The 14,220-nt window shown below is 39.0% G+C and overlaps 1 protein-coding gene across 6 annotated transcripts in view; it reads right to left on the bottom strand.

The window, feature by feature from the left end:
- The window catches only part of CNTRL (centriolin), a 68,294-nt gene that overhangs the window by 36,306 nt on the left and 17,768 nt on the right, over nt 1–14,220 (bottom strand). For 3 of the 6 annotated variants that reach the window (XM_083422815.1, XM_083422814.1, XM_083422816.1), the window contains 7 exons: nt 12,800–12,993; nt 10,000–10,119; nt 9,558–9,780; nt 8,296–8,405; nt 7,463–7,657; nt 1,324–1,477; nt 68–288 (listed from right to left, as the gene is read on the bottom strand). In XM_083422815.1, the coding sequence (XP_083278941.1) occupies nt 68–288; nt 1,324–1,477; nt 7,463–7,657; nt 8,296–8,405; nt 9,558–9,780; nt 10,000–10,119; nt 12,800–12,993 (1,217 nt within the window). Of the gene's footprint in view, nt 1–67; nt 289–1,323; nt 1,478–7,462; nt 7,658–8,295; nt 8,406–9,557; nt 9,781–9,999; nt 10,120–11,327; nt 11,376–12,799; nt 12,994–13,225; nt 13,322–14,220 lie in introns of those variants that run through there. The other 3 variants (XM_083422813.1, XM_083422812.1, XM_083422817.1) reach the window with 2 other exon arrangements.

The raw sequence follows: 14,220 nt of genomic DNA, 5'->3' as shown, positions 1-14,220 counted from the left end.
TAAATCATGTTTGCCAGTGAGGAAAAGCATCAGGACTTTTGGGAATATAACAGTTCTTGCATCTTACTTTTCTCAGGTTTTCTGCATCCATAGCAACTATCTCCAGCTGGTTTCTCTCCTCCTCGAGTTCTTCCAGCCTTTGCAATAACACCTCTTTATCCCTCTGCAACTCCTTGCATTCATCACTGGTTTGTTTGGCCTGACTCTTAATACTCTCTAGATATTCCTGTAACCCAATGATAATTCCTTCCAGGTCTTTCTTCAGTGCATCATTTGCTGCTATTTGGCCTGTGAATGGTAGAGGAGAAAGAGTTAAGAAATACGAAAAAAGAAGTACTTCAGTTTGCAAGGGAACACCCTGATTATCTGAAGGTAAGGTGACATCACTGAACATGTCTCAAAATAGACTTACATAGAGACACAAACTTTGATTTCAGTATCTGAAGTGACAGCATATTTGCATTTACCCAACATTTATGCTTTAAAGAAGAAATCTGGTCCAATAAGACTGGCAGCCATGTACATTTTTACTGTGCTTGTAACTCTGTTAGATCAGCACAGTAACATTAAAATAAAGTGGGGAAGGGAGGGAGAAATACAGCACTGGATAACCAGGAATTGCAATGACAATGTTTTCCCCCAGAAACTATACATTTTTTTCTTTAAACCTAGGCAGTAAAAGTTCACAAATTTTAAGTTAGGTGGAAAGTTCCATTTCTCTTGACCAGGATCTCATCATTTCTCTAGGTAGTGCCACTTTTCCTCACTTTCCTAACTGCTCTAAGAGAAAATCAGCAAGAGTTCTTGAGGAAACTAATCTCCAGAGACTTCCACCAAGAGTTCTCATACTACAAATGGGAAATAACGTCAGGATAAAAAATTCTACTTGACTAAACAACAGTATCTTACAGGTATCTTACAGTAGTAGGTGACCTCACTTGAATCCATCAAATAAAGTCATCCCACAAACCTCTTCAGTGAGCTGAAAAGATACCTGGATGCCATTTATGGATTTCCTGCTAGGAGAGGCAGAATGCTACTTTGAGGCTTTCAGAATTTGGCTGGTATTGGTGTGCTCAGAAGGGAGAGCCAAGGTGATGGAGCTTATTCTCATGCCACGTATTAAGGATAGCTCCACATTTCAAATAACAAACATGGTTGCTGCATTTATTAAGTGAGCACTTCCTACAGCAAATACTTGAAAGCATGCATATGTACATCTAAGAACTGTTGCCTGTAGAGTGTAAAATCTGTATATGCTATGTAAACTATGGAAAAGCCCAAAGCCTCTGAGCTAAAGTCTGTTTTGAATAACATTTTTACCATCTGTGAGCTGTTGCTCCAGGTCCCTAATTTCCTCAGTTTCCTTTGCAATCCGAGACAGCATGTCATCCAGGCGACTTTCAAGATGCTTGTAATGCTTGTTCATCATGTCAAGTTGTTGTTCTTTGCTTGCTTTCTGAGCCTTCATATGAGCCTGTGAGTGGAAGTTAAATGGACATCTCAGGGCAGTAGTTTAAAAACAAACAAAGCACCCCAAACAATCCTGATCTTCCTGCACCCTTGCCACAAATGTTCTACAGCAGGGACGGGGAACTTTCTGATGATGCTGGACTACACCTCCTATCATCTCTGAGCACTAGCTATATTGATTGGGGCTAATGAGAGTTGGTAGTTCAACAACATCTGGAAGGCTAAAGTTTCCCCATCTCTACTTCACAGTACAGAACAATGAAAGCTATCTTATGCCAAGTCAGGCAACTGGTTAATTTAGTATTGGCTGGGGCTCTCCAGGGTTCCTGATGGGGTCTTTAAAGCCCAAGAATGAAACCTGGGACCTGCATGCAAAGCATGTGCTCTACCGTTGAACTATGTTGCTTTGCCTATATGATTAACCTAATTATGTAAATGGACAATGTTACTTCAGTCACAGGGCTTTCAGCTACATGGGCTTCAAGTTTCTTACAATTCTGACCACAGCATATATAAATTCTTAGGAGCAAACAATTTGCAGGAAGTTTGAAAATGATTGAAAAATCTTTTATTTTATTTTATTAAATGTATATGTTTTTTATTTTATTTTGTTGAACGGTTGAAAAATCATTTATAAGCAGTATATCCTTCTGGGAGAAGCCCACATGGATCTACTTTTGTGAAGCTGGTAGGCCACATCATTTCTCACACCTTTCTCCAAACTATTTCCTTCTGCATTAGTTGAGTTGGCTCTGCACACCTGGAATTTCTACCTGGAAGAACTTTTATTTTTAAGATTTGAAGCCTGTTTTTTAAAACAAAATCCTTAAAGTGGCTAGCAGCTTACATAGAATTTATTAATCTGTGCTCTCTCTCTCTCTTGCCTCTATACATACCACTGGTGCCATCTGTGGAGGGGCCATGAGGGCAGGGTTCCCTAAAATTTTCAAGCAGCACTCCCTCAATTTTTAATTTTTTTTTAAATCCACTATGATCCTCAAAGGGATGCACCAGCAGGAAACGCTGGCCTGTCCCTTTGATGATCACCAGGCCACCTTCCAGGAAAGTGCTCTGGTGGAGATTGCGAGAGTGGGAGATTGCCAACGAGAAGCATCTTCGTACTGGCTTGTCCTCTGCTAGGGATGTGGTGAAGGGGTGTGTGGCACGCTGAGTTGGCCTGGATGAGTTGGGGGGGGTGGCACATGTATGATGTTTTACACACATGACAGGCCCCTGCAATGTTGGGGGCAACTCAGCATGCCCAATATATACTGAATGCCTAACCAATATGAGACTCATGCATTCCTTGTAAAGTTGAGCACTAATAATAAAACATACCATTGTGACAGCTTCATTCAACTGTGCCCTCAGATTAAGCATGGTAATTAGGAGATGTGCACATAGTATCTTGTAAAATTGAAGAAGAAAACTCCCACCACCACCACCTAGTCTGCTAATATGATTCCTGATCCCTAGAAGAATGTCCAAGAATGAAGGGGCATACAGTGACATCCTATGTTGCATTCTCTGCTTTCTTTCTGCAAAAAGTGTAATTCTAACCTTCACTCCCAATGTCACTGTGCTAAGTGTCTCTCTACCTCCAAATAGGGAAGTGTACAGTGTGATGACATCAGGGTATAATGTAACTTGTATTCTGCCTTACAGAATGATACAACTCAACCCACGGGTGCTGTAGCTGCAGCCCAGTGCTTCTTATACACTACTATTCTCCCCTTAAGTTACACAGACCATTCTGTAAACCCTTCTCAAACGAGTCAGACTAACCTCATATGCCTCTCTCCAATGAGTGCTAAAGAAATTGGATACTAGATCTTCTGCATTAAAATATAAGCCAATAATTTCAGTTTCATGCCAAAATATTATTTGTATACTTCTCCCCCCAAAATCTACAACCCAGATTTTATTTTATTTTGTCAATAGCACATTTATTCAAGCTGCTATAACCAGTGTCAACTGAACACAGCTATGTGTACCATTTCTCTTAAGTACCATACTTAACCACAGTTGAATGAAACTGTTACAATGACAAGTTTGGTTATAAGCTTGATAGTGTTTGCTTGGCTTAGAAACACAGTGTCAAATCTTACAAGGCAGACTACTTTTATTCATGGTTTTAGGTATCCAACATGGTACATATTTTTTATGAACCAAAAATAACAGAGTGCTAATTGGCATAAAGAGTACACAACCAGCCCCCACAAAAAATTGTTAATACAAAAATGCAATCCAACTATCCGATGGTACTTTTAAAATGAATGCACAACTCCACCAATTACACTTAAAACAAACAAATTATTAGTTAAAATCCCAGGAAAAAACATGCTTTCCTAAATACTGAGGTACTGAGGTAATGCAAAATGGCTGAAGCAAAAGTTTCACTCTATCAGACTATCCCCATACCAAATCTTCATTTAATTTTCTGAGCAGATAACAAAAGAGGCAAATGTCCAAATATCCATAATAAGCCAAGTCAAGTTTGTCCTGTTTTAAAAGTATCTATAACTTAACAATGTTATCTTCTAAAATTGTATGCTGCTGTTGAGATTCCTCAATCGTATTTTGAGGGAGGGGAGAGGGAGGCACTTACAGCGTTTGCTTTGTCTTTTCTTCTTTTCAAATCCTGTGTTGAAAGCCCCACTTAAAAGTTGGTATTCATTGTGAAAGACGAGCAGTACTAAAAAAAGTAGCTCAGCTCAAACACAGTTTCTCTTAATCTCTTATCTAGTCTCGTACACCAAACTTTTCTGTTTGACAGTTGCACTTTGGTTAGGATGTGGTTTGAAAGGGGGAAACTAAGCCCCAGGAGCTGTGAGAGCTCTTTGTCAGGCCTGCACAGTGGTAACATGCGCTCCAATCTCTACTTGTTTCAGCTAGCTGGGCTGCGTCCTGTTTGCTTCAAATCACAACACAGGAAGCAGTGCAGGCAGCCAATCAACTCTACAGCTTGTAACAGGCAGCTCCACTCTCCAAGAGGCTGAGCTTAAATAAAGCAGTTTCCTTTCATTTAGAAAGCCTCCCTGAAACACACGGAAAGTTATTATTGGAGAGACTGAGGTCTTGGACTGTTGACTTCACAATTTCTTTTTATAATCAGCCTCTGAGCTTCAAAAATAAGCCAGATATGAATGAGATTTCAAGTATATCCACATAACTGGAAAGCATGAAAGGCTATACTTTTTGTTTTGCAAAACATTTTTTTCTTTTTGCAAAATATGGATCTCTTAACATTTATAGTTTGTTTGTGCCAACATAAAATTGTTTGGTTTATTAAAAGGAACGCATTTTTTAAATGAAACTAATATTTATGGGGGTAACTTTGTATCAGATTCTTGTAACCCAGTTGTTTGCATGTTTAGCTAGAAGCAAGCCCAACTAAGCTTGGTGCAACTACTGTAGTCCAAAGTGTGCACTGAATTGCAGCCTTAATTATGCAGAACTGCTCTCTTGGGACAATGGAATGGTCTGCCTAATTAGAGCTTTGTGACCCACCAAGAAGCTTATACAGTTACACCAAGAAATGTAGGTCCAGTTTGCATTCCTTATTCTGTGTGATCAATTAAACAAAGCTGTCCACACCCAAAATAGTTAAAGGCAACTTTAAAATATGAGTCATCTTGAGATTAAGAAACCAGTCAATCTACATTGTTTTAGAAGGAATGACAATTTTTCTCTTAGGGTGTGTCTGCATCACATGCTGCCTTGCGGAGAGAAGGAAATATGTTACTTCTCCTTGTTTCTGTCCTGCTAAAATATTTCTAACCAATGTGAGGTTAGAACGTAGCCTAGGATGTGCAGCAGACTGCATCAACTTTTCCTGAGAAATAAGACTTTGTGCATACTATTTCAAAAAACCACAAACTCATCTGCAATAGCTCAAAAAATATGTTTAATAACAAATAATACTGAGCTTGGTTGGCTTACTTAGCATAAACATGCTTAGGGTCATGCCACATGGTTGCTTCTTAAGACAAGGGCACAAATGAATCATATTTGTGTGTGAATATGGATTGAAATGTCATGTGAGGGTAATATAAGCACCTGAATAGAGGGAGGACTATAGCTCAGTGGCTGAGCATCTGCTTTGAATGCAGAAGCTTCCAGGGTGAATCACCAGCATGTTCAGGTAGGGCTGGAAATGGCCCCTGCCTGAAACCCTGGAGAACTGCTGCCAGTCAATATAGACAGTATTGAGTTATATGGCACAGTGGACTTCCTCAGTATAAGGCAGCTTCCCACATTGATTTAAAAAGGATAATGGCTAGAATACAAAGAGCTATTAGGTGAACCTTGTGGAACATTTTGACTTTTTTTTGGAATAGCAAATCTCCATACTCAGTTTCAAAAGTAGTTTGCCATGCAGACTGAGGATGGTTGTTTGACCATCTTGAGCATGCAAGGGCCATTATCTGGAATGTTCTCACATGGTATTTTTTATCTGTCACATGATCTGAAAGACTGCAGCCCTGCTTTTAAAAGAACAATGTAGAATGGGTCCCTGAGGCCACCCAAACATTCCTTCTGGAGAAGGCAGGCAGGCCTGGGAAAAAAGTATAGTGGTACCTCTGGATGTGAACGGGATCCATTCTGGAGCCCTGTTCGCATCCTGAGTAGAATGCAACCCATGACTGTGCGTCTGCACGGGTCGCGCGATTCGCCGCTTCTGCGCATGATGTCATTTTGAGCGTCTGCGCATGCAGCGAAACCCGGAAGTAACGTGTTCTGTTACTTCTGGGTCGCCGCAGAGTGTAACCTGAAAATGCTCAACCTGAAGCATATTTAACTCGAGGTATGACTGTATCTCCTTTCTCAATGCCTAGAGATGAAACATAGCAAGCTGACTAGGTAGGAAATCTCTTTCTGCATTCGCTTGCTGTGCACAGAGAAAGGGAAACTCCTGTCACACACCCAAAATAAAACAAACTAACCATGTAGGAAGAGATGTATTCCTGCATGGCTAGATTTCTGCAGAATAGTATGGGAGAAGCAAGCATGTCTCAGGAAGACTGTTTGGGTGTGGATGAAAAAGGCCAGAGGCTCTCCATACCAGATACAGAAAGAAGTAGACCTTGAAGTAGCTTACTTCCAATCCATTTATTACTTGAAAATGTCGCGACCAGGACCCCAGAGTTCCAATATCAAATTAATAATTGCCCTGGATGTTGGAAAACTGGCACTGGGCTTAACATTGATTCTTGGTACACCAGAATATGGACAATAATATTGGCTAATAAATTAACATGTTAGGACAGAGCAGCAAAGGGCAAACACAATTCCTATTCCTTTTATAACATAGGGCAAATGTTTATTTAATACATAAATTGTTCAGACTATGGCAGGAATCCACCCAATACGCATGGGAAAATATGGCATAATCTCTTAGAGTAATCTTATTCAACTTTATTACATAGCACGACCAAAGTCAGTAATTTTATTGGGACATGTTGCTTATTGTTTACTGTGGTAGCAATGGTTTTCTCAAAATGTATCTTCTGTACCATATAAAATAAATAAAAACATAAAATGATCAAATTAATAATATCACCCTAAGATGCAGTACTAATACATATTCACCACCCTATGAATGCATATATCTTCTTTTCATAAATGAAGCTTGTTTCATTATATGAAGGAAAGAACCTAGGGAACTGCATCTGAACCTATGAACTTTTCTGATGATGTTTCAGCAATGTGCTAGTTAAATGTCAAACACTGTATACGTTTATTAAAATATTTTTGAAACAATTCTTTAGAAAAAATATATTTTAATGGGCAAAGATACGCCACTGAAATTTAGCAGAACTCTTTTCCTACAATCCTGTGGGCACAGTGTCATTTACTCTATTACTCAAACAAAACTAGATTCTAATTTTATTCCTGCTAACTGGATATTTATTCAATAATTTATTTGGCATTTCCTATTAATACTATATATATTGAATTCATGTATATATGTGTGTGTAAAACTTACATGTCTTGGGTCTTCAGGATCTAGAGAATCTATAAAACGCTGCAGTTCTTCTAACTCCTTCTCTTTTTTGGCCATGTCTTCCTGCTGCCTTTCCATCTGTTTCTCTAGTTCTAGAGCTTCTTCTCGTAGTTGATTTAGGAGAAGTATCTTGTTGCTTAGCTCTTGCCTAAGACAATCCTTTTCCACGTCTGACATCTAGATTTGAACAAACAGAAAACACACCTAACTAAGACTGAGATACAAAGGATTCAGAGACTACACAAGCTGTATGGTGTAAAAATATGATTCAGTGATTTTCCTTGTGAACTTGAATTCTGCAGTGTGGGCCCAATTCTATGCATGCTTATGTAGAAGTTAGTCCCAATGCAGCCAATGCATCTCAAGTTAACATCCACAGGGCTATCAGTCTATCACTGCATTTCACAGGGAAAAGTTATCATCTATGAAAACCTGCCTTTTTCCTTAGTGCTACATATGGCCAAGTGTTGGAATAAGGTATGCAGCTTTACTGTGCAGCCCCAAAGCATTAGATTGAAATGCTTGGAATTTGGCAATTATGCACAAAAAAAATAAACAGGTCTTTTCAATTGTTTCAGTTTATTGCCACATTGTTGTTTATTAAATTTGTATACTGCATTAATGTGCATTAACATAAAAATACAAACTGAGAACACAACATACAGAATGAAACAAAAATGAATCAAAACCCACAAACCCACAAACACATTTAAAAGGCCATATTTACAGAGAAATGTTTTCACCTTGTGCCTATAAATATGTACAGAATGCTCCAGGGGAGAACCTAGCAGGGAAGTAGAGGCTTATATACATACCTTTTTCTGAGCCACAACATCTTGGACTAGTTTAAGCTCCTCTGTTGCTTTTAAAACACGTTGCTCTGCATTGGCTACTTCACCTAGCAATTCTGTTAATTTTTCTTGGGCTGGGAAAATGAGAAACAAATGATAAAGACATGCCAATTGCAGCTATCCAGTGCCAACATGGACATATGTTGCAGTTATGGTGAATGTCTCCAGAAGGGTAGAAAGCAGCGGTCACAATCCAGGGAAGTGCACAGGAAAGTTTGTCGATGCTGCAAGTCTTTTAGGCTATAGTGCTATATACACTGATTTGGAAATAAATTCAATTGAAGGCAGTGGAGCTTGCATCTGAGCAGGCTTGGATTGCATTATATGTAGTCTTTTATGTATATGCTTACATAGATTTACTGAATGAGATCTAGCAGGTCAAAAATTAGGAAGGTGTTAGGAAAAAGGTCAATCGTGAGCCAGTTTGAATGGAGTTGCATTCAAGTGACTGAATAATAGTGCAGACTAGAGCTGGGTCTTGGGACTAAATCTGGGGCCCCAAATAACCACCCAGAGAACAGCAGATGAGGAGGACAGTGACAAACAGGTCCAGTACTGTACCTGGCCTGCTTCTGGTTGCTACAGCATGTTTTCTTATTATATTGTAAAATGTTTTATAATCAAGAGATAACCGACTAAACTTGTACATGGTTGCACATGGTTATTTATTGTTACTAGATAAACATGTTATCCTTTTCCATAACCAAATGATTCTTATTCCCAAGTAGAAGTGTTTACAATTGGGGTGGCAGAAGCAAGCCACATTTTATTTCTGTAGTCATGATGGTGCCATGATTTGGCTTTAAACTGTGGAACACGCACAGAGCATTTCCTTTTCATCAGGGTTGGCAAACTTGTTTGGATTTTGCTTTAACATAACACTGATGTAACACATATGGCCACCCCTTTAGACCATTAAGTTCAGGGTCTAAAATTGCTGAACTGCTCCACTTTGAAGGAGATCTGAAGCTGCTTTGGTAAAACCCATTCCTTTAGCCTACCGAAACCTACTGTAATGGCTAGGAGTGTAAACTGGGAAGTCTTGTATTCAAATGTCACCTCAGCCCTCGCCTCACTAGACTGATACTCAGATGCTGTTGAGTCAGTAATTTAACTGTCAGCTTTAACATTCAGCAGAAATCAAGAGCATCAGATGGAAGACAATACACACAGAGTGAAAGGTTTTCTACATTTAACTTTGCAAGGGGAGGGGAGGTTGGAAGTACCTCCTTTAACCTTTCTCTCTTTTTCTTCTAGTTGTGCATCTAGTGACTGAAGAATATTCAGTTTCAGCTTCTTAATCTTTTGTTCTTCTGCTTCTTCCAGATTTCCCATCTGCATCTTCTGAGCCTTGCTAGGGATATAGCCTTCTACAGCGTACATGTTCCTTTTGTATCTAGATTTCCCAATGTAAGGGCTTTCACCTGGTACATCATCAAGTTCAACATCCTGAAATAGGACATAATAGTACAAATTCAGCCAGACTGGAGTGCCTTGGCAGTTTAGTGCAATTGGAGATATGCTCTTCTACCATCCTCACCATCAGTTTGGAGTTGAGGAGGGGAACAGAGTGTCAGTTCTGATTTCGTACTTTGATTCAGATGTGCAGCACAAGTTTGGGATCAAGTAGGCTCTCTAAAACTGAAAATACTATTTTCAAATAATTACCTCTATTGGATAATAACCTAATGGTTCAAACTTGGCATCAATCTTATAAAAAGCCAGTTCTTGCTCCAGCTCATATTGTTTCTGACAGGCTCGGGTTAATTCCACTGTCTTCTGCTTTAGCTAACAAAAAAACAAAAAAACAAAAGGTTAACAAATTGTGTCTTATAAACATATATATTTAAATGGAATGCCAGTGTCATGGGTCGCTATATGATCCATGCATGAATGACACAACACAAACATCTTTATATAGTAAAAATACAGGGTACACTAGTCAGACTTGCATAACAAAATGCATTTGCTTTAGATGTTGCATTTATACAGATAGTTAAACAAACACACACACACACACACACACACACACACAAACACACCGGCCATGACAAAGCAAGCCAGTCCCAGCATGCACTTCGAGTCTTTTCAAATTGTCAGCTATGGAGTGGCTTGTCTGCTATGGAGCGGCTGGCAATAGTTGTATGCAAGATTTGCTGCATCACAACAATTTACTATCTAATGCAAATCACGTTAAGGTATCTGCAAATGGTATGTCATGCACAATGCTGAAAATACATGTACACTCAAAATAAAAAAGAATTAACCAGTCATTCACTTTACTATAGTATTCAAATATTGATAAATCGGAGACTAAAATAAAAATAGGGCACCAAGTGCTCTAGCCTCATTATTTCCATTTTTCTGAACTGAATAGAATGAGGCACTTACTCTGTTAGCATTTCCCCCCCTCTTTTACTTTTAGAAGCTAGCAGAACACAACAAAAATAAAAATGCTGTCTTGGTCATATTTTTCCAGTTAATTTTTGCATGTAAGTTGTATTGGGACTACTGCCTTCTGCAGATATAATACTTGAAGATGGTAAGCACAAACCATGGTTTGTAGTCTAAGCCTGGTTAACAGTCAAATGCAGCTCATCCTGCCCCAGAGTTCATGCATACCCCAGAGCCACCTGGAAGACCTTCTTACTATGAGTGATGGAGAAACTGCCTTAACTTTGACATGATCAAGTGCAACTATAACACTTAACCACAGCTCACGCAAACCTTGGTTTCATATATTGATTTGTGCCTAACCATGAACTATGGAAAACAAACTGAGCTGTGGTTAAGTGTTATAGTTGCTTAAGAATCATAAATGCACTGGATCCACCTAAATCTGTATGTACCTTTACCTATAATCACAAATATATTTGAAGAACCAAACAGACTGATGGAAACATAAGCAGTCCCAATTTGAAACTATCCTATTATTTTCGTTTATCTGGAAGAGAAGTGGGTGCTCTCTCTCTTTTGACTGTTTTATTGTTGGATACCTGTAGGAGAGCATGCAGCAAGGTTCCAATAGGTAGCAGTAGGAAGAACTGAAGGGACGGGGAGAGAAAAGGGTAGAAACAGGAAAGATTGGAAGAAGGAAAAGAATTAGATTTCTAAATCAAAGTATCCAACACCATGCACAACTTCTAATTTAGAAAAAATATTTGACACAGGGAAGTGTTTTTGGTGAACAAATAATGATAAAACAAGTACAGCTTTCACATTATTGAATAATTCGAAACAGGACCATGCAAAGAAGCACTATGGGTTGCAGCCAAAAAAAAGCGTAGTCAAGCTTATACACACAGAGGCTACCTTTAGTGAAGAATAAAGGCTCAGTCAGCAATAAAGGAAATGGATCAAACAAACCAAGATACAGGCTAAATGAAAAGAGGAGCAAACTAAATCAGTCACCAGAAGGACAAGAGAAGACAGTGCTGAAAAATATACGTTACCAGATCAAGATACTAATAAGATTAAACTGTTTGTGCTGTTTATTCAATTAGATGTGTGTGTTATCTGCTGAATACAATCCATTGAAAAAATCTAGCTCCCATTCATTTCAGTGGGATAATGACAGTGTGGTCATAAAGACACACAGCTTACAAAGCCAGTTTTCAGTAAGCCCAGCTCTGAAGAATCTTAATTAAAAGGGAATACCTAACTCCCAGTAATTATTGCAGACATGACAAATAATGATTTAATAAAGAAACTCAAAGCTTAATTAGCCATTAAGGTTTTTAAATATAATCCTAATTTTTCATTTCTGCATACAAAATCCACCAAACCACCTGTGGATTTTACATCCAGAAATAAAAGTTGGGGCTCTGTTCAGAAGCACATTGAATGTTAGAAATAAACCATAGATACAATAGGATTTATGGCAACAACAGAGCACATGGCTTAATGCCCAGCCAGAAAACATTTAAATCCATCTATCTGAAGACAAAAAATGTGTACTAAGGCTAGAAAACATTTAGCTTTCTAATAATTTTAAACATAACACATACAAATATAATGATAATATAATGATGGCTATTGTCAAATAAACCAAATAGAAAGCCAAATAATGAGATTATTCCCACAACTTGATATACAGTGGTACCTCGGGTTAGGTACTTAATTCGTTCCGGAGGTCTGTTCTTAACCTGAAACTGTTCTTAACCTGAAGCACCACTTTAGCTAATGGGGCCTCCTGCTGCTGCCGCGCCGCCGGAGCACAATTTCTGTTCTCATCCTGAAGCAAAGTTCTAAACTGGGTTAGCGGAGTCTGTCACCTGAAGCGTATGTAACCCGAAGTACAACTGTACTGCTGTAGTCCTACTGGAGTCAATTGTACTACCACGCTGTAAATGTTAACCTAGTGTCATTCAACAGTATAAACAGATAAAACAGTATCATTCAATGCCATAAGAAATTTCTAGAGATATTCAACAGTCTACTGGGATTTTAAGAACCAAGGTTGCTTTACCAGCTCATTTTTTGTCTCTAGTTCACTCTCCAGGTCATGACAGCTTTGTTTCTGTTGCAGATTTTTTTGTTTTAATGATTTGTTAAGGTCATCTTGTTGCTGAAGTTGTTCACCCAGGTCAGAGTGTTTGGTTTTAAGGTCTTCCAACTCTTTCACAGTTTTCTCCAAGTCCTTTTCTAGATTTTCTATCTCTTCTGCAGAATAAGGCAAATCAGCAAATCATATACACTCATTTTGCTACATTTACTGATCACTGACAGAAAAGGAAACCAATGACACTAGTGGCTTTTCCCAAAGATGCATATGGTTAAAGCATGCAAATTACTTGATGAGCATAAAATCAACACCAAGTCTCACAGTTTAATAGACAGAAGAAAGAGGTCTTCCCATCCAATCTAATCTAGGTTCAGGTGAGAAGATACCTACTACCCTTACACTTGTTGTTTTAAAAAAGTCAGGGAAGCTGGAACTCCTCTGAAGCCCTGTCACCACACAGCAGACAGGTCAGAAAAGAGCAGTTGTCCTTCTAACTGCCAGGGACAAAGATTCCAAAGCTTATTTGCATAAGTTCTGCCTATTGTAGGCTTTCTCAAACTCGGCCCTCCAGATGTTTTTGGCCTACAACTCCCATGATCCCTAGCTAGCAGGACCAGTGATCAGGGATGATGGGAATTGTAGTCTCAAAACATCTGGAGGGCTGAGTTTGAGGAAGCCTGGCCTATATAAATAAGTGGAAGAGCCAACCTATTTCTGAATGGTGTATGACTGTGGAATAACAACTGTCTCTGCTCAACATAGAGAACATTGGGGACTTATGAGGCAGGGCCACACGTGGTAGGGACATTGGAGGCAGGATTTGTGTTCAGACCCACCGTTTCATTTAAAGATTCAGATTTACATGCTCAAGTGAATGCCTGAACATGCCTTGTGCTTTTCGTAGATGTGATACTCCCAAAGTAAAATTATATCTACTGCCTATATATTTTGAATCTTAGGTCACTTTACAAACTAGGCATGTGTGCTGCCAAGAAGACAATAAAAAGAGTCACATCCGATCATGGCTTCCCAAGTAATTGTTGTTGAGTAACAACAATTACATGTTTATTATGGCTTTCTCACTTTCCTTTTTTTGGCAAGATTTAAAACATTTTTACTGTACTTATAATAGGTAAAGTTAAATGGACCCCTGACTGTTAGGTCCAGTCATAGAAGACTCTGGGGTGCTCATCTCACTTTACTGGCTGAGGGAGCTGGTGTTCCGCTTCCGGGTCATGTGGCCAGCATGACTAAGCCGCTTCTGGCGAACCATACAATACGGTTTAAAAAACGAACATGCAGAGTCCTCTCTCACAGGTAGCTCTTAATTCCTGTCTCACATAGAAAGTGGTGGACCCTCCCAGCTTTCAGCTGAGAGCTTTCCT

Source organism: Podarcis tiliguerta, assembly GCF_965153285.1.
Source record: "Podarcis tiliguerta genome assembly, chromosome: Z".
NCBI lineage: Eukaryota > Metazoa > Chordata > Lepidosauria > Squamata > Lacertidae > Podarcis > Podarcis tiliguerta.
Note: the sequence above shows the minus strand (reverse complement) of the source record. Positions and strands in the feature narration are given on the sequence as shown.